The sequence below is a fragment of the Mytilus trossulus genome, chromosome 4 (assembly GCF_036588685.1).
Source record: "Mytilus trossulus isolate FHL-02 chromosome 4, PNRI_Mtr1.1.1.hap1, whole genome shotgun sequence".
NCBI classification, from domain to species: Eukaryota; Metazoa; Mollusca; class Bivalvia; order Mytilida; family Mytilidae; genus Mytilus; species Mytilus trossulus.
Genome location: NC_086376.1, coordinates 21399433 through 21417839, shown reverse-complemented (window position 1 = coordinate 21417839; position 18407 = coordinate 21399433). Strand labels below are relative to the sequence as shown.

Sequence of the window (18407 nt, the reverse complement as noted above, 5' to 3'; positions counted from 1 at the left end):
TGATAAAAACTCTTGTTTTGTTGTAAAAACCACTTCTTAGTACAAAAGGGCACATGTTTTATATTGAAGAAACTTACCCAAAGAACTACATCATTCAGGTTTTTTATATTCCAGGACTTATATCTTCTTTATTTTTAAAAATAAGTGGCCCCCTTCTTTTAAAGTTGTTCAAAAAATATAATAAATTTTCCCTTTAAAGTTCTTATTTTAAAGGGTAAATGTTTAGTACTTATTCTTTACAATGCAGACGTTAAGACAAGTTTGAGAGAATAGACAACAATGGGGCAAACTCATCTTATTAAGGGACGGGGAAGGGGGCTGGAAAAAAAAGGATAATTTTAAAAGAAAATATATTTTTGCGAAAAAAATAATAAAGTGGCAAAAAATATATTGTTTTGGCGAAAGAGGTGGCCAAAAAATAATTGAACCAGGGGAAACCATGTATACCATTGTTCATCTGTGTTTCCATCCACATGTCATACAAAAATTAAAGAATGCTGAAGAGTTTTTACATAAAGATTTGGTATGATTGCCAATGAGATAACTGCCCAACTAAGAACAAACGATGTAGAAGGTTAATCAACTATAGATCACTGTATAGCAGATTTTTTTTATGCACAAAAGTTTTCAAGTAAGGATTTTGGCCTTCAAGAAAGGAGTTAAAAACTTTTATTAGTTTTACAAGATGTGTGTGTCTTCTTACTATTTGTATTGAGTTCATAACATTTATACAATTTCTAGGAATTAGAAAAGGTTGCAGATTCTGTAGAAGAGGAGGAGAAAGAAGAAAAGGCTGAGGTCGATATGGCATCCAAAAATTACATCAGATATTCTAAACAGATCAAGGATATGAAAGTAGGTACACAGAATAAAAGCCAGAGATTGTTCTAACATCAATCTGATAAATAAACTTAGATTGGAGAAAATATGTGTATTTCATTGTTGAAATTTACTTCATCACAGATATTTTTCAACAGTTTCAATTATTAAGAGCTGCATTCAATTATCGTGTCAAGTTAAGAAACAAGTGAGAAGAAGGATAAAATGAATTATAGCAGTAATCAAATCAATTTGTACAATGACCACATCCTAGAAAAAATAATAAATGGGTAATGTTATAAATGAATTGGCTATCATAAGCATTTGAAATCTACTTGATTGTCAGAAAAATAAAAAAGACTTATATAAATGCAAAGAAAGATATAGATAAAAAAAAAATAAAAGATAAAAGATTGATTTAAAGACAGCAACCAAACAACAGTTAACTTTTTTCTTCAGGATCAGGATGAAGTTAGCCGACATTACTTGTTACAAGCCTCAGAATGTTTGGTTCAAGCTCTCAATCTAGCGTTACAGAAAGGCTTTGTGGTAAGTAATAAGGTCATAGGAGTCACAAAGTATAGAGTAATGGGGACAGGATTATAAGTTTTCTAATGGTTATGAAGAAGGACTTACAATAAACAACTGATATTTGGTATGTTTGACATTTGATTCCATACATCTTAGTTACATGCAGTATATTAGGCCATTCTCCTATACCACTTAATACCCTTATCTACGGCCATCATGATTTCTGGTTTGTATGTCAGTTTGTTAATCAGGTTTGTATCATGTTAAAGTTTTGGTTTAAAGTAGTTATCATTAAGTTGTGGTCATATCAAATAAAATGTTTGGCTAGCTATAAAACTAGGTTTATCTTCATATGAAAATGCCTGTACCATATCAGGAATATGCCAGTTGTTATCTATTCATTTCATGTGTTTGAGCTTTTTATTTTGCCATTTGCTCAAGAATTTTCTGTTTAGAATTTTCCTATGAGTTCTGTATTTTTATTATTATGCTTTTGAATAGTACACATGTTTATTATGATTCAAACTATTTTAGATATATGTCAAATTACTTTTATGACCCAGAATGTGTGTTCTGTAAACATTGAAATATATAGTGTGTGCAGGGCATGGTGCCCTATGGATATATATATTCTTGTAACATTATGAATTAGAATTAGGTTTCTAAATTCAAAATAAGTTACAAATACCATAGATATTCATATACTATAGTATATAATAAGCATACTAATATCTCCATTTGGAGAAGATAGATATACCTTACTATTTTACCAATGCTGAATTTAAAGTAATTACATTCCATCTTATATACAGTAATTAAGCAGTTCATTAAAGTACATTTTATGAGAAACTTTATCTTCACCTGATTGGTTTTACAAATTAATTATTAAAGGACTAATATTGAATCTATTTCAACTTGTACAAATATGAGTTGATATACTTTGGGTGATTAAATATGACTACTTATATTGACTTTTATCTATTTCAGGACATTGCTGGTACTACTTCCCTAGAGTTGGTGGATTGTTATGGACAATATGACCCACAATCAGCTAGTCAATTCTTAGCACTGTTCCAAGTAAGAAAAGTTGACAACTGACATAGGTCAGATGTGAATCAATTAATATTATGAAATTCATCAAAAGGTTTGATTGAAGCATTTTTAACTTTTTATATTTTCTGACCGTGCAAGCTCATACATGGGTGGTTAAGATTGTTAAAAACCACCCTCCTCAATTAATAACAGATTTTTAATTATTTTACTGACTTGCCATTAATAAAACATTTTTTTTCTGATACTAGCAATAGAACCCTTTCCAATTTTTCATGGTTTTATAAACCCTACTATTTATTACAGAGTTGTTCAGCTTCCCAGACTTTAAAGACTTTACTCAGTAAGGCCCAGGTGGATCCAAGAACATCTAAGTTAGCTGCTTTACTTCACCAGAGAGACCATCTAATAGACGGTGATCTGACAGCCAATCTGTCATGTGGCTCTCTAATGTCAACAGTACAGAAGTCATTAGATGAGAACTGGCAGGTATGTATTTTGTGGGGAAAGACCAAAACTGAAATCCAATTTTCAGAAATTTTAAAAATCAACAAATTGACCAGATTCCATTTGAATAATTGAAAAGAGATTTGGGGAAAATGACAATAACACAGCAAACCAAGGACACTGTTACAACAAAAGTTAACAAGACAATTAGAGATCTACATACAGTCTATAACAATATCTTTTCCTATACGATTATTAGGATTCTGTCAATGGTGAACTCTGCTGTTTTTTCAATGACATAAATCATTTATTTTGACTTTAGGAACTAAAATTTGTAGTATTTTTATATAATAAAGTATGCATTTTCTTAAATTGGAAAAAAGACTAAGAAATTTCTGAACATGATGCAAGTTAGGCAAATATTTATAAAAGTCTGAACTTCAAATAAACAATGAAACAAAAACAGTTAATAATGAATTATGTGATATGAGGAGCAATATAATTGTATTACCCTTGGTAATTTTTTTACTTACAGGCATGGAAGAGATTGATTATTCAACCCAATCATTTAGATATACTTAAAGAATTCCCAGCCAACTTTAATTTCATTATACTCCAACACAGTCCTGACAGGTGAGATATGATTACTGTTAACCAGCTCCGACTTACATGAATAAAAAATATAATATAATATAAATTGTCATGAGTATGTCAGACAAGTATCTTCTCTTGAATAATTCAACAGCAAAATAAGAAAAAGAAAAAAAATATTTCTGGGAAAACAGTTTGTTTACAGTATCTCTCAGGGAGCTAGAGTTATCTTTAAATTGCAGTGAGGTGTGGCATATTGCTTGATGCTGAAGGCCTCACTGTGCCTTTCAATGAAGAAAATCAATAAAATGCTGTAATTTTGATGTGTGTGTGTGTAGGAATTTTGTATCAATAATTAAAACACTACATTCCATTTTTTATATATAAATCTTAATAACTGCTGTACCCTTTCAAAAATATATGTTTTAAAAGACAATTTCAAATTAAAATATATGCAGAAAATACAGATATTGGTTGCTGTTATTTTTTGTTTTGCATTTCAGGTCCTATTTGTATGGTGCTTTATTAGATAAACCAAAGGCTCAGCCAGCTGGTGGTAAAAATCCAAAGGCTCAAACAACACCTGGTAAGATATATGGTGTCTTATTAGATAAACCAATCTCCCAGTCAGCCATGCATGGTGCTAAAAGGGTGGAAAAAACTCAATGGTGATCAAAAGTCATTAGGAACAAATAATCTCTAATTTAGATGTATGGAATACTTAAGAAATAATTCATAGGGGCTTGAATATATCGTGATTTTACCACGGGTTGGCCCTTTATGACAAATATTTTACCCTGAGCGATAGCGAGGGGTAAAATATTGGCATAAAGGGACAACCCGTGGTAAAATTTAGATATATTCAAGCCCCCATGAATTATTTCGATTCTAATAAGACAAATACGACAATTCTTTTGGATCGAATCGCTCTAGGTGGAGGCAAATATTTGCCGTTCCCATAAATTAACGCACTTTTAGATTGGCGGTAAAGATCGGAGGAAACAGAATAAGTGACATGCTCAAACTATTTACAATAACAGATTTAGATAAATTTGGATGAATTTTAATGATAATTTACCTATATATCTTCTATGTATATATAAAAAAAAGGGCTTATACCACATTTTAGCATCGTTTGTTTACGTTTCTTTGTTGTGATGATTTTCAGTATCAGAAGCGTGTATTTTCCCGTAAAATGCTTAAATTTTATTAGTCATTATTCTATGACTTCGTGTACTTCATTCATAAACAATCATGTGACGTGGGAGTACAATCGGAACAGCCCAACCAATATATTCATATTTTACCACGGGTGTGTACTCAAAGCGTTTGAAGGACGTCATGTTAGAATATTAAATTAATACTCTTAGTATCTCAGAGGAAAAGGATTTTAAGGTCTACCTGTTACATAATGCTATAATGAATTTGACAAAAAATAACTATGTTCATTTTAAAACAAAATCATATGATGAATTTATTATAACTGAAGCTCTTATTTACACTCCTAGGAATGGACAACTACGGGTATATGTTAGTTTATCAAATTACTTTTTTGGTATTGCTCCAATGCAGATGAGACACATCGTTGTTTTATTAAGGTTTTGAAAGATGAAAGTTTTTTCACATCTTTTTTAACTTATTTACATTCAGATTCAATGAAATTAAAATTACTGAAAGATATTATTTCCGCATTCAAATTCGAGGATATTTGTTATTGATCAATTGTTTTTTTTTCACACAGTTCCAAGTAGATCTAAAGTATATGGTGTAGAAACAAGTCCACAGCTGTTGGATGAACTTCTTACAAAGTTTGCTGATCACAAACAGAGTGTGCAACAACTTCTGCTGAAACAAGAATATCAGAGAGCTCAGGCTATGATGAGACAGAAAATGTTAGAAAACCTAGACGAGAGTTTAAAGAAAAGTACAAGGGTAAAATCACATACATATTAGTTAAACAGAAAATGTTAGAAAACTTAGACGAGAGTTTAAAGAAAAGTACAAGGGTAAAATCACATACATTTTAGTTAAACAGAAAATGTTAGAAAACTTAGACGAGAGGTTAAAGAAAAGTACAAGGGTAAAATCACATACATATTAGTTAAACAGAAAATGTTAGAAAACTTGAATGAGAGCTTAAAGGAAAGTACAAGGGTAAAATCATATGCTAACTTGCAAATTAGTTCAACAGAAAATGTTTTACCAAAGGAAATTCTATTTTTTAGAGGAAAAAATATAGAAAAATATTGTATAGGTCAGTGGATTTGCTCTCTCCTTGGCATATGTTTTTTTTACTTCGGCATCAATTAAAGATCAATAACAGTTTATTTAATCTAAGAACAGGACAGCAAAGTATTTTTTTTCTTTCTTTAATGTGTAGATTTAATATTGCTGGCTTTATACAGGGACCAATATATGATGAAGATGATGCAGAAGAAGAAGCAAGGCTACAGGAAGAATTCAAGGAACTACTGAATGATATGGAGGCTTATCTTAAACCAATCACAGCACAGCTTACAGGAACTCTAAGGTAAGGTTAATGTATATTTTAAAATAAGAGTATACTTTAGAAATCTCTTAGGGTAAAGTTCAATAATACATGGTCACTAATAAATAATGTGGAACTAAACAAACACAACCAATCTTACATGGATACTAAGCTAAAGATGAAATAAACAAGTTAACAGCTAGATTGAAGCAACAGTTTTTTTTTAACATACTGGTAAATTTTTGATTGCTAACTATATTGTTTGGCAGATGGCAATGCATGTTGCTCTGTGTGTTTGAAAAAATAATAAAAAATGTTCAATCAATCCCCCCTTTTTTGTGGGGGAGGGGTTATCCTGATTAACTGAAAGGCAGTTTCAATATTAGCCATTGTCAATTTTTCATCATTGATTTGTAATTATTGACTGTTTGAGAAATGCTACTTGATGTCAATAATGTTTTGATAACTTGTGTTTTATTGATATGTTGATTTTGATGACAAATGCCAAAGAGACACCTTTTCACCAGGGACCAAATTAGGTAGAACTTCTAATATGTTGATTAGCCATATTTTATTTTAAATTTAATTTTAATTTTCATTTCCATACCAGACAGATCATGAGTGCCAGTACTGTCCGTCGGCAAGTCTTTAGATTAGTTTTTGTTGGAATGAGGGACACAATTTATTCAATTTTCCTTTTGTATGCACAAATTATAAATGAATCACATTCAAAGATTGGTTATTGTGTTGAAATCTCAAGAATGATTGCTCACATGGTTGAAGGGTCATTTGCAACATTTGATTGTTATGCATTTTGGTTCACTTTGATATGCACATTTTGGTTTCACTTTGATATACACATTTTGATATTTATGCTCTTACCAACTGGTGATTATAATAGTTATAATTGATTTTTTCAGCCCTGAAGCTTTGACACCTGCCAGCAACCCTAACCAGAAAGCATCCCTAGAGCCTCCACCCAGTAGTGAATGTGTAATATTGTTGGCTGACCCAATGCTGATGCAAATGCCACTAGAGGCACTGCAGTTCCTACAGTTAGATAACATTATCTCTATTTCACGAGATTTCTCCTTACAAATGTTCAACCACAGAGGTTTCAGAGAGGAAGGTGCACAAGGTAATTTATTTTGAGAATAAATGACTGATTTAACATTCAGTGTCTTTCAAAGTAGAAAATGCATGTAACAGCAGCTACATTCAAAACATATAAGTTACCTGCAGAAATTAAATTTAAGTCAGAAATATGACAGTTGTAATCCCTTTGTTTGATATGTTTGAGCTTTTGAATGTGCCATTTGCTTAGGGACTTTCCGTTTAGAATTTTCCTCAGAATTTGTCACTTTTGCTATTTTACTTTTAAAACTTCTGCTGTAGAGGGTTGTATCAAACCTTCACTCAGTAGAATTTCAAAATCCAAAATTCGTAATTGCTTTTATTTGTGGTACCATTATCACAAAACTACTTTCTGTTGGTACCTTGTATGTATTAATGAAAGATATATGAAATATATGTATGCAATGGTTTAAAAGTAAAAGAAACACATACTTTATAGAAGAAAATATAAATGAATATATAAATGAATTATTATCTTAAGCAGTACTAGGTAGTTGTTACCAAAACAAAACACAACTTGATACTTTAAGTGAAATAAAATGAATATTGATATAAAAATCAGCTGTTATCTACTTTTGTCTACTGATTGTTGAAGAAAAATAGGTGACACAATTTTGTTGAAAAGTTTACCATTTACGCTACCTTAATTTACATCGTATATATACATGCTCTTTTAATAAGCAAAAAAAAATTCATTACACATTGATTTCGGTGTTTACAATAAGTTATCACAGCATATAAATTATTCTTTTTAACAATTAAATCAATGTTGACACTTAATTCACAAATAACTCATAATGATATGGCAGGTATTTTAAGCATGTTGCACTCTAACTTACACAAAGAGTATCATTAATGGAGATACAAAAATCTTGTCGAATATGGTGTGTTATTGTGATTAACTGCATTTATAATACTTCTTAAAAGATATATTTTGAAGTTAATGGAAAGTTCTTTGTGTTTTTTCATTTTTGTACAAGATATGACTTTTAAAAAAAAATCTTTTAATAAAATACAAGAAGGGATAATACACAAATTATCATGGAATGGGGAACGGGGTAAAACAAATTATCATGGAATGGGGAACAGGGTAAAACAAATGATGAAAATTTGTGAGGAAAAAAACCCATATTTGACTAAGATATTTTTGTTAACAGCAAATGAGGGTAGGTAGCAATTTTCACCTCTAACATAGTTTTCTTTAGTCACTAAAACACCAGTTTTATTGTAGGGTGTTTACCTTTTTGATTCCATATTTTATACAATTAGTTCTGACTCTGTATTTTTAGAGTGTGTTAGTTTTTTTTTAATTTGTTTTTTTTTGTATTTTTCAATTAACAGGTTAGAAAAAATTATATCATTTTGAATTTATCTATCAATTTGTTTATCTCATGATTTTTCATCAAACATTAAATTGTATTTTTTTTCACATCGTAAGTATACAAAGAACAGTTTATTCACTTTATGCAGTCGGAAAAAGTGTAACACAAACAATGATGAACGATGTCCCTTAATTAGAACGTAATAATGCTACAACCTTGTTTTTAACTGAAAATTGTGATTGTTGGATATTTATAAATTAATGAATTGAGTTGAAAAGTTCACTATCACTGTAAGGTCTAGCTAGTGAATTTAAATAATAGTGATTACTAACTTGCTGTACTAAAACAGGGTCAAGCTCCAGGGCCAGTCAGATGAAAACTAATCGTCCAAGTATGTGTGCAACCAAAACAGCTTTCTTCCTGTTTTTTCCAAAAAAATATTTGTTTTCTTCTTTGGTCTATTCAATTTAAATGAATGTGGTTTACTAGGCAGGAAGGGCTGTTTAATTTTTGGACATTGGTCACTATTCAATCATCTTTGTATGTTTTTTTTATGTATGCTTAAATACTGTTAGAATGTTAGGGTTGTTGTGGATGGGGTGTGCTTTGAAATGCCCTTCCTACCCACACCTTCATTTTTAATGAACAGCCTTTTAAAAGATGCATGACTTTTACATATTTATATATTTTATTAAAATTACTTTTTAAAGTAACAAAACCAATAAAATTACTAATTTGACAAATAAACTTGTGATGAAATGATTATCTTTTTAAATTGATAAAAGCAAATACAGAATGTTAGGGTAGATTATAGTAAGTATGCTAAATGAAAGTTGCTAATGAAAGAATGTCAACTAAAAGTGTATTGAATATAAAAGTTTTGAGGGTAATATGGTCAGTTTTGAAATACAGAACTTGGTTTACTGCAACAACAAGGGAAAGTGTCAGTGATGGGCAGAGGTATGCCAAAACCACTGAATAAACAGACATCATTCAAAAAACAGCTATCAAGGAGTTCAGTCATGAGTGGTCGAGTGTCAATTCTTCAAAAACAACCATCGACAAAGTCTGTTTTAAATGGGAGATTGTCGACTCTACAAAAACAATTGTCTACAAGATCTGTTTTAAATGGGCAAATGTTAAGGCGTTAGTATGAATGCACAAAATACCGGACTGTTGTCTGTTGTATCTCTGATGTTTGACATTGTGTAATTTCGTCAAAATATTGTGTTCAAAATGTACAGTGAATTATAATTTCAGGCAGTTTTGTCATGTAAAAAATTGATATTTGACCTTAACTTTAACAATTTTACATTAAAATAAGTGAAAAATTACTTAGATCAATGTTTGTTCTAATTGTCATTAATTTTCATCATACATAACACCATTAGCAAAATTATTTGACTATTCAGTATTACTTTTAAAATTTGTTCGAGACTAAGGTCAAATATCATTTATGCAAAATATTTTATTATAATTAGTTTTGGATACTTGTTTGAATTTTTATTCAACCATACTTTTACTTTCTTATCTGTTATTCTTTTGGTTGTTTTACCTTTAATTACATAATTGTATAAATAAACCAATTTTTCAAGACGTTTCAGCCATTGGCCTTCTTCCATTCTTTATTTTTTCTCTCAACTACATGGCTGACATTACATTTGTAAAGTATGTTCCCTATTGGAATTTTGAAAACAAGGACCTATAATTACAGTCGTGAATCTTTTCTGTTTTGTTGTAATGGATCTTTCCAAAATTTGTTGAGCTTTTTGTGTTATGTAATGTAACTTATACTTTTCTTCTGAAAATAAGTCTTGATTTCAACCTCTTGTTAAGAGGTATTTTAAATTAAACTGATTTCTTTGGTATCAGATCTAAGATGGAAGAAATTCAACTCAATATATCAAAGTCTGCTCTCATTCAGATTTCTTTCTGATAAGTCCTTCTTCAGTGTTTAAAAGGTTCATTATTTTATGGTTCATTCTTGATTCAAACTTCTGTGTACTCTGCAAACCTTCCTTTCCTACAAATTACTGATTTTAATTGACCTCAATAAAGTTGCAAAACACGTGGCATCCAGCATCAATAATCAAAATAGTTAGATTTTTATAAATAGAAAAACTCAGCTGGAATACAGCAATGCTTCTTTTCAAATTTGCAAGTAAGTTGCAACCACTGGCCAATAATTTAAGAAATTTTTTTTATCAGAAAAATTAGTTCAAACTTTTCTTAACCATTTGCTTTGTTATAAATAATGATCTTAATGATTGCACCATGAGTTAAATCACTGCAATAGGTAGACCTGTTTTTTTCTTTTACACTTCCTATTGATTTTTTTTATTCTCATTTTTTCTTTTCCCACTTTTATAAAGAATTTCATTCTTCATGTGTTTATAGAACAGCAACCCCCAAAAACAAGATCTTGTTTTATTATATTGTTATTGAACATGATTATTTAATTTACAGAAACCAATGTTTATTGTTATTATAAATTGAAAAAATGAAAAAAACAAAAATGCTTTAGAACATAAGTACACATGCACTTTACACTTGAATGTGTAAATTATGTATTGCACATGGAAATATACACTGCATGCCTGTCTGAGTCATTGATATTGCTACACAATTACAATAGGTATCTTATTTCTCATCCATAAATAAAAAGAAATTTATTTTAACTTGCAGAGAATTTTTCTTATATTTTTTGGCAATTTAAAAACAAAATATGTATGCAATGTCTTTTTTTGAAGAAATGAATTTGAAAATTTGTCTTATGATGAAAATATTGTATGTTAAAAATTTAACAACTTGATAATGAAAACAAATTCTGTAATTTCACTCCTGTAGTGTCATACAACATTAGGTGTTGACACAGGCATAATTACATTTAAAAAAAATTTAGAAAAACTAATCTTGCAATATTCAGTTCTATTTCACTATTTCAGAAGACTCAGCTGGGGGTGATAAGAAGAAACCCAAATCTTCAAAGACTGCTGAGAATCCATTATCTAGGATTCCTGGTATGAGAGATGCCAGTAAGAGAACAGCCAAAATTGTAAGTTGTAGTAGAATTTTACTGTCTTTATTGGAGAGACAGCCAAAATTGTAAGTTCTGATAGGATTTTACTGTTATTATTGGAGAGACAGCCAAAATTGTAAGTTCTGATAGGATTTTACTGTAATTATTGAAGAGAACAGCCAAAATTGTAAGTTCTGATAAAATTTTACTGTCTTTATTGGAGAGAACAGCCAAAATTGTAAGTTCTGATAAAATTTTACTGTAATTATTGCAATCATTTAAAATAGAGGACCAAAAGAACAAGAGTGATATTCAAACTTATAGATCGAAAATAAACTGACAACGCCATGGCTAAAAAAGAAAAAGACAAACAGACAAACAATAGTACACAAGACACAACATAGAAAACTCAAATATTTTGTTGGGTTTTGCTACATGTATAGGTAACTCAGTGCTAACTGTTTTGTTAGATTTACAAACTATTTACCTTTTTTTTAAAATTTAATTCATACACTTAAAAGTTATCCTGCACTTATAATAAAAATAAATATTTCAAAGAAATCATGGTCAGAACTAGTACACCAATTTTAGTTGTATTTATTTATATTTAACATTTTAAATTATGTTTTCTGTTTCAGATTCCTCTTAGTAGAGATGTACCAAGTTGGTGCCATGCAGTTGATACTCATAACTTTAGATGTATCCTTTGATCTCACATAGTTAATAACAATTATAGAAAAGAGGACTTTGGTCATCTTTTTTTTCTTCTAACTTTTGTCATATTTATTTTGATTTGTTTGAAGAACAAAAAAAACACAAAAAAACAGCCTGTTCAACAATGCAAGTCACTCTGTAAAAAGTATAACTTATACAAATCTAAAAAAAGTTGAATGATTTTTGCCTACAAAAGAGGATATAACACTAAAGCAACACATATGCAACAGGCAAGTTGGATTCAGGCGTTCCTTTCCATATGGACAAGATCATGACAATCATTGTTTATTTTGATAGTTTGAATAACCTTAACTGATAATAAGATTTTGTGGATACACATTTAGATAGTGCTGAGACAGGTATGTTCATTTTTAACATTTTCAGTTATGGTATTATGTTTTTGATTTTGAAAGTTATATCGTCGCTGGGCTTCTACAATGTTGTATATGACTTTTTTGGCTAAAACTACTTTTTGACACCAATGGTCTGGGCGGGAGGAAATCTTTGGTATTACGAAATAGCATACAGATAGACCAATCAAAATGTGTGAAATAAGATATTACAAAATTGTGAAAATAATTTAAGGTCTCGGATAATCCAGAAATGACAAAGGTTTTTTTTCACTGCTATTTACAAAAATGTTCAAGTTCACATATGACATTTTGGAAGCATGCATTTTACCAAAATTTTCAAAGCCAGTTTGTGAGATATTTTTTTCTTAAAAAAATTGTAATTTATTACATTTTAGAAGCCCAGCGAAGATATTTTTTGTGGCCAGTTAGAAAACTTCCCTAAAATAACATTCATTTGGTAGATAGATTCATCAGCGACAGTAACTGGTCCTCACACCCATGAAATATCATGTCCATATTTACACTCTATTGAATGTTGAATAGAAGAATTAAAGTTTTAAACTATTGGTCAGGTCCATATATGTTGCTAAATCTAACTCTTGGTAAACTATTATGCCAAAAGATGCATTTACAGAATTTCTTCAAATTTTAAACAATTACTGAATTTCTATTGCGAGTTATATTCAAATCAAAACATTTTTAATTTTAATTTTATTTTCAACAGAGGAAAATAAACCAGTTGAAGTATTCCAAACAGTGTTAGAAGAATATGATCAACAGTTTACAGCTAGATGGCTTGGTGTTATGGGTGATGATCATGCCCCAAGGTATGTTTTCTGAAAGGTGGAGTAGGTAAAGGGGGACAATTACCATTTACCAACTTCAATGTCTGGTGTTTTAATATATGGATGATCATGCCCCAAGGTATGTTATCTGAAAGGAAGGTGGAGTAGGTAAAGGGGGGGGGGACAATCTTCAATGTCTGGTGTTTTAATATATAGATGATCATGCCCCAAGGTATGTTATCTGAAAGGTGGAGTAAGTAAAGGGGGACAATTACCATTTACCAGCTTCAATGTTTGAATTTTAATATATGGATGATCATGCCCCTAGAATTTGGTAGCCAACTAATAATAATCAGTCCATAGTATATTTTAGGTAGGTATTCAAGATTTTCTATGATTCTAGATTTATTTACAGAAGGATGAGCAATGTATTAGAAATGACATGCCCTAATGTATGTTGAATGAAGATTTAGATAGGCTATGCAAATGATCATACCCCTAAGTTTACTAGATAAGGCTAAAAGTTAACGATGTGAGGTTTCTTTCATCCTAGGTTTGTGTTTTAGAGGGTGAGGTGAGGTAGACTAATTTAATTAGAGAGGACCATGCCTTTAGATATGTTATTATGGCAAATAACTCTTATTATTTTGATGTTTTGGGAGGCGACTTTCCTGCTACGGAACTTGCGCCCTATGGCAAATAACTTATTGTATAAACTTTATTTATACTTACAGCGTCGGTGAATGGGAAATCTATCTAGCAGAAAATTCCTCATTTGTTTTCTATGGTATGGAGAAGTTTATAAAGTATATACCTCCAGAAAAACTCACAGCTTTGAATATTCCAGGTAAATATACATACAACTGTAAGCATTACTTTATCAGAAAAAAAATGTGTGCATGTACAGGAGGCAATATTCTTAAAATGTCTTGGAAATTAACATGCAATAGATATATTTATGTGTCACTCCTGCAAATTCCTTCTCCAGACTGATATTTTGCAAATAATGCTCTAAAGCAGAATATTCAAGCCTTAAACTTTTCTTAACTGTCTCGATTTTATGAATCACTCTTTATTTATTTTTCAAGAATTCAACAATGTTATTATTTTATTTGCTGCTTCTCTTCTAAGCCTTCAGAATAAAAGTAAGTAATATGTGTTAATACATGGTGCTATTTGGTCCATATGAACTTTGGGAAAAACAATAACAGGGTATTTTGATCTGGTAAAAAGCATTCAGTTTATTTTGTTATTCATTGGAATAAGCATGGGATATTTGCAATTGTAATTCAATCAGTACTCAATCAGCCACAATCAATTCTTAGATCAATAAGTCAGACATACAAACATTTTTATTGACAGAGTGTAGTATTGTATATCTGTTGGACATGGCACAGACAAGCAAAAGTTTTACCAGACAATCTAAACTAGACGTTCTTAAAAGGTGAGATATATTTTTTACCTTTCAAGATGTCATTTTTGTAGGAAATAACATCTTAATCCATTGCTTTGAATTTGTTAAAAGAGAGGTTAAAGAATACTTAGGGGAGTAATTTAGAGTATTATGATCAGACACATCATAAAAAAGGTTGAGATTAAAGAATTCAATACTGAGACAGCATACCCATAGCCAGGGGGTTCAGGGGGTCTGTCTGAACCCCCCTTGAAAACAAATAAGCACTTTTAAAGTCAATGTTCTCTTCGAATTGTGACTGTTAAAGTTGAGTTTGTGAGTCCAACGAATCCCACCCCCCCCCCCTGGAAATTCCTGGCTACGTGCATCTGTTCATCATTAGTAAATGTATAATACTATATACAGACTCTTAGTTGTAAGTTATATTACATTTTCTCAAATTTGAAGACCGAAGACAAACAGTTATAAACGAAAGATAAATGAAAGATTGGAGATTTTTCTTTGATAAAATATTAACTAAGCTGAGTATTCCAATGTTTGTAAATCTTTTGTCTCAATTTACTTCCATAGGCAGATCCAGGGGACCCAGGCCCACCCCTTTCATGGAAATTTGATAGATTATATACCGGTATATATGGAATCATTGAATCATGACTTGACCCCCACCCCCTTTTATGTCGGTCAGCCCCCTCCCCTTTCTGCAACAAATCTGATTTAAAATGCATGAATATCTACTTGGTTTCATATTGAGGCATCTGGTCACTCAAGAAGTGTTGACTATAAATCACCTGTTTGAGGACAAGGGAAAGCTTGGTGGGATAGAGGATGATCAGTTGGGACACATTCATTACAGACAGACAAAGATTTGAAATTTTATATTTAAAAATTTCTGACCACTGTGATTTGTTATTGTAGTTCCAGTATCCTGAACCTAGAGAAGCCAGTAGAAATGGCCATGTTGACCAGTCTGACGGGTATCAAATGTCTGATGACCAATCAATGGCATTGTACACTAGCGGAGAATGCTAATAAACTCAAACTTACAATGAAAGGTAAGAGATTCTTCAATCATGTACTGGAAATTCAGAAATTTTTTTGTGCATTTATTATTGCTATTTTGTTATATTAGACAAGAAGGTGATTTAAATTTTTGTGATATTAAGAAAACAACCTGTTAATATCTATCATATAAATTTCTATCAAATGCGAGTTTAAATTAATGCGATGGTAACCCAGTTGGGGTTTTCACAATAATAAAAACATTGCAATAATTTCTGAATTTACAGTATACCAATCACAATGTTTCTGTTATGTTACTAAATTCTGCTCTAGTGTTTTCTACATTGTGAAATATCTGGTTTCTTTTTTGTTTTGTGTAATGCCACGACTGTAAGTCAGGCATTATACTTAAAAATAGACAAGGGAAAATATTGATGTCAGAATTAGATTTTCATTAAAGAAGCAGCTGGAACATGTAAATAGATATATGAAAATGTAGTAGGATTGACAATCAGACAACTCTCCATCCAGGTCACAATTTATAAAAGTAAACCATTATATGTCAAACTAGTATAGATATTTTATAGAGAATAGAATAAAATGTGTTTGTGTGCATTAAAACATTAAAGATTTTTTTTTTTTTTTTTTTTATATATACAATGTACACACTGATAATGATTTTGTTGACAGATCTATTGGAAGGTGGTAAAACCCCAGGGGAGACTGTCAGATATCTTCTAGCACCAAACCTTAGACCCAAGAAAGAGGAGGTCACTGATGCTAAGTTGGCCCAGTCACAGACCAAAGGTGAAGCAGAAGATGAACCATCAGAATTCTCCTACAGGGAGGCTAAAGAAGCCATTGATTCACCAGAGTTGGACCGTTCTCAATATAATATGGTGGTCTATGGACTGCCTAATATTGTTGTAATTCAACAATGATTAAAATGGACACAAATTTTAATTGGAAAATTATACAGTTTTAAATTCTTTCTTTGTTGAGTAGATTCTACATTTGTAAAACAGAATGCTCTCTACTGTATTGTGCTCTTCTCAGAACTTTCTGAATTGCCTTATTATTTATGATAATTTATTTTTTCAACTTTTCAGAAAATCTATACAATACATTATAAGAAATGAATAATAAAAAAAACATTTTTCATTGACCTGAAGAAAAAGAAAATCTGTGATATTTTGCATTTTATTTAATTTATACTTGTTAAAAGTTTATACATTGGTGATTTTAATTTTTTGTTTATTTATTTGCAAATAAACATGATTTATCTATGTTAATTTTTCTTTGTTTGTATGACAAGTCTTTATTATTATGTTTAAACCATTTCAGTACTCTTTAACTAGGTAGCTGTTCCAAGTCAAACAGCTTCTTTTCACTCCCCAGTGTAATTCCAAGTCTGACAAAACTAGTTTAAACTACCCAGTGTAAAATACCTGTCCAAAATCAGACAAAACTTATTTGAAATTCCCCGTGTAATATACCTGTCCCAAAACAGACAAAACTAGTTTTTAACTCCACCAGTGTAATATACCTGTCCCAAAACAGACAAAACTAGTTTTAAAATCCACCAGTGTAATATACCTGTCCCAAAACAGACAAAACTAGTTTTAACTCCACAGTGAAATATGCCTGTCCCAAAACAGACAAAACTAGTTTTAACTCCACCAGTGTAATATACCTGTCCCAAAACAGACAAAACTAAGTTTTTAACTCCACCAGTGGAATATATCTATCCCAAAACAGACAAAACTAGTTTTAAACTCCACCAGTGTAATATACCTGTCCCAAAACAGACAAAACTAGTTTTAAAATCCACCAGTGTAATATACCTGTCCCAAAACAGACAAAACTAGTTTATCTCCACAGTGAAATATGCCTGTCCCAAAACAGACAAAACTAGTTTTTAACTCCACCAGTGAATATACCTGTCCCAAAACAGACAAAACAAGTTTATCTCCCCAGTGAAATATGCCTGTCCAAAATCTGACAAAACTAGTTTAAACTCCACCAGTGTAATATACCTGTCCCAAGTTTGGCATAACTAGTTTGAACTCCCCAGTGTAATATACCTGTCCCAAGTCTGGGAATATAGTATCAATTGGGAGATATGTACTCTGGAATGTTGCTTCATCGCAATGGAAAGTTCACAATTGGGAAGCTGAACTCATTTCTTTTGTTGTAAAGTTTTGTTTTCAACCGACCCTCATGGTCAATTTCTAGATGTAAGTCAAGATATGAGGCAGACTTAATTGTATCTGTAGTATCCTTTATCTCTAGTTTGATAGGATAGATTCTTTCAACATAGTCACCAAATTTTGTATTATTTAGTGAGAGAACATCATCTTTATAGCGGACCGTAAAGTTAAAGGATATTGCTAACTTCTTATTTATTTTTTTAAGAAGCTCCTGTATGAAGTCAGCCTCATAATATTTAAGAAACAAGTCGACAAGAAGAGGGGCACAATTGGTTCCCATTGTAATATACCTGTCCGAAGTCTGACTAAACTAGTTTAAACTCCCCAGTGTAATATACCTCTCCTAAGTCAGACAAACTATAATTAACTTCCTATTGTAAAATACCTGTCCTAAATCCTTTGCTTCTTATGTGTTTTGGTTTGCTTGTACTGTTTTTGTGTCATGGATGGATACACCATATACTTTGTCTTTCTATTATCCTGATTCAGACATTACTAGCTTTAACTAATCTTGGTCAACAGCCTTCAACA

General features: G+C 31.0%; 1 protein-coding gene across 1 annotated transcript in view; it reads left to right on the top strand.

Annotated features, from left to right (window-relative positions):
- The window catches only part of LOC134714882 (cilia- and flagella-associated protein 46-like), a 77735-nt gene extending 60835 nt beyond the window's left edge, over positions 1-16900 (top strand). Inside the window, exons 55-73 of the mRNA XM_063576540.1 lie at positions 742-855; positions 1279-1368; positions 2338-2427; positions 2707-2889; positions 3383-3480; positions 3942-4024; positions 5180-5370; positions 5844-5968; positions 6537-6566; positions 6847-7064; positions 8732-8773; positions 11328-11437; positions 12040-12100; positions 12439-12474; positions 13193-13295; positions 13988-14100; positions 14616-14697; positions 15583-15719; positions 16357-16900. Of these exons, the coding sequence (XP_063432610.1) occupies positions 742-855; positions 1279-1368; positions 2338-2427; positions 2707-2889; positions 3383-3480; positions 3942-4024; positions 5180-5370; positions 5844-5968; positions 6537-6566; positions 6847-7064; positions 8732-8773; positions 11328-11437; positions 12040-12100; positions 12439-12474; positions 13193-13295; positions 13988-14100; positions 14616-14697; positions 15583-15719; positions 16357-16607 (2157 nt within the window). The 3' untranslated portion in view covers positions 16608-16900. The remainder of the gene's footprint in view (positions 1-741; positions 856-1278; positions 1369-2337; positions 2428-2706; positions 2890-3382; positions 3481-3941; positions 4025-5179; positions 5371-5843; positions 5969-6536; positions 6567-6846; positions 7065-8731; positions 8774-11327; positions 11438-12039; positions 12101-12438; positions 12475-13192; positions 13296-13987; positions 14101-14615; positions 14698-15582; positions 15720-16356) is intronic.
- The last annotated feature ends 1507 nt before the right edge of the window (positions 16901-18407 follow it).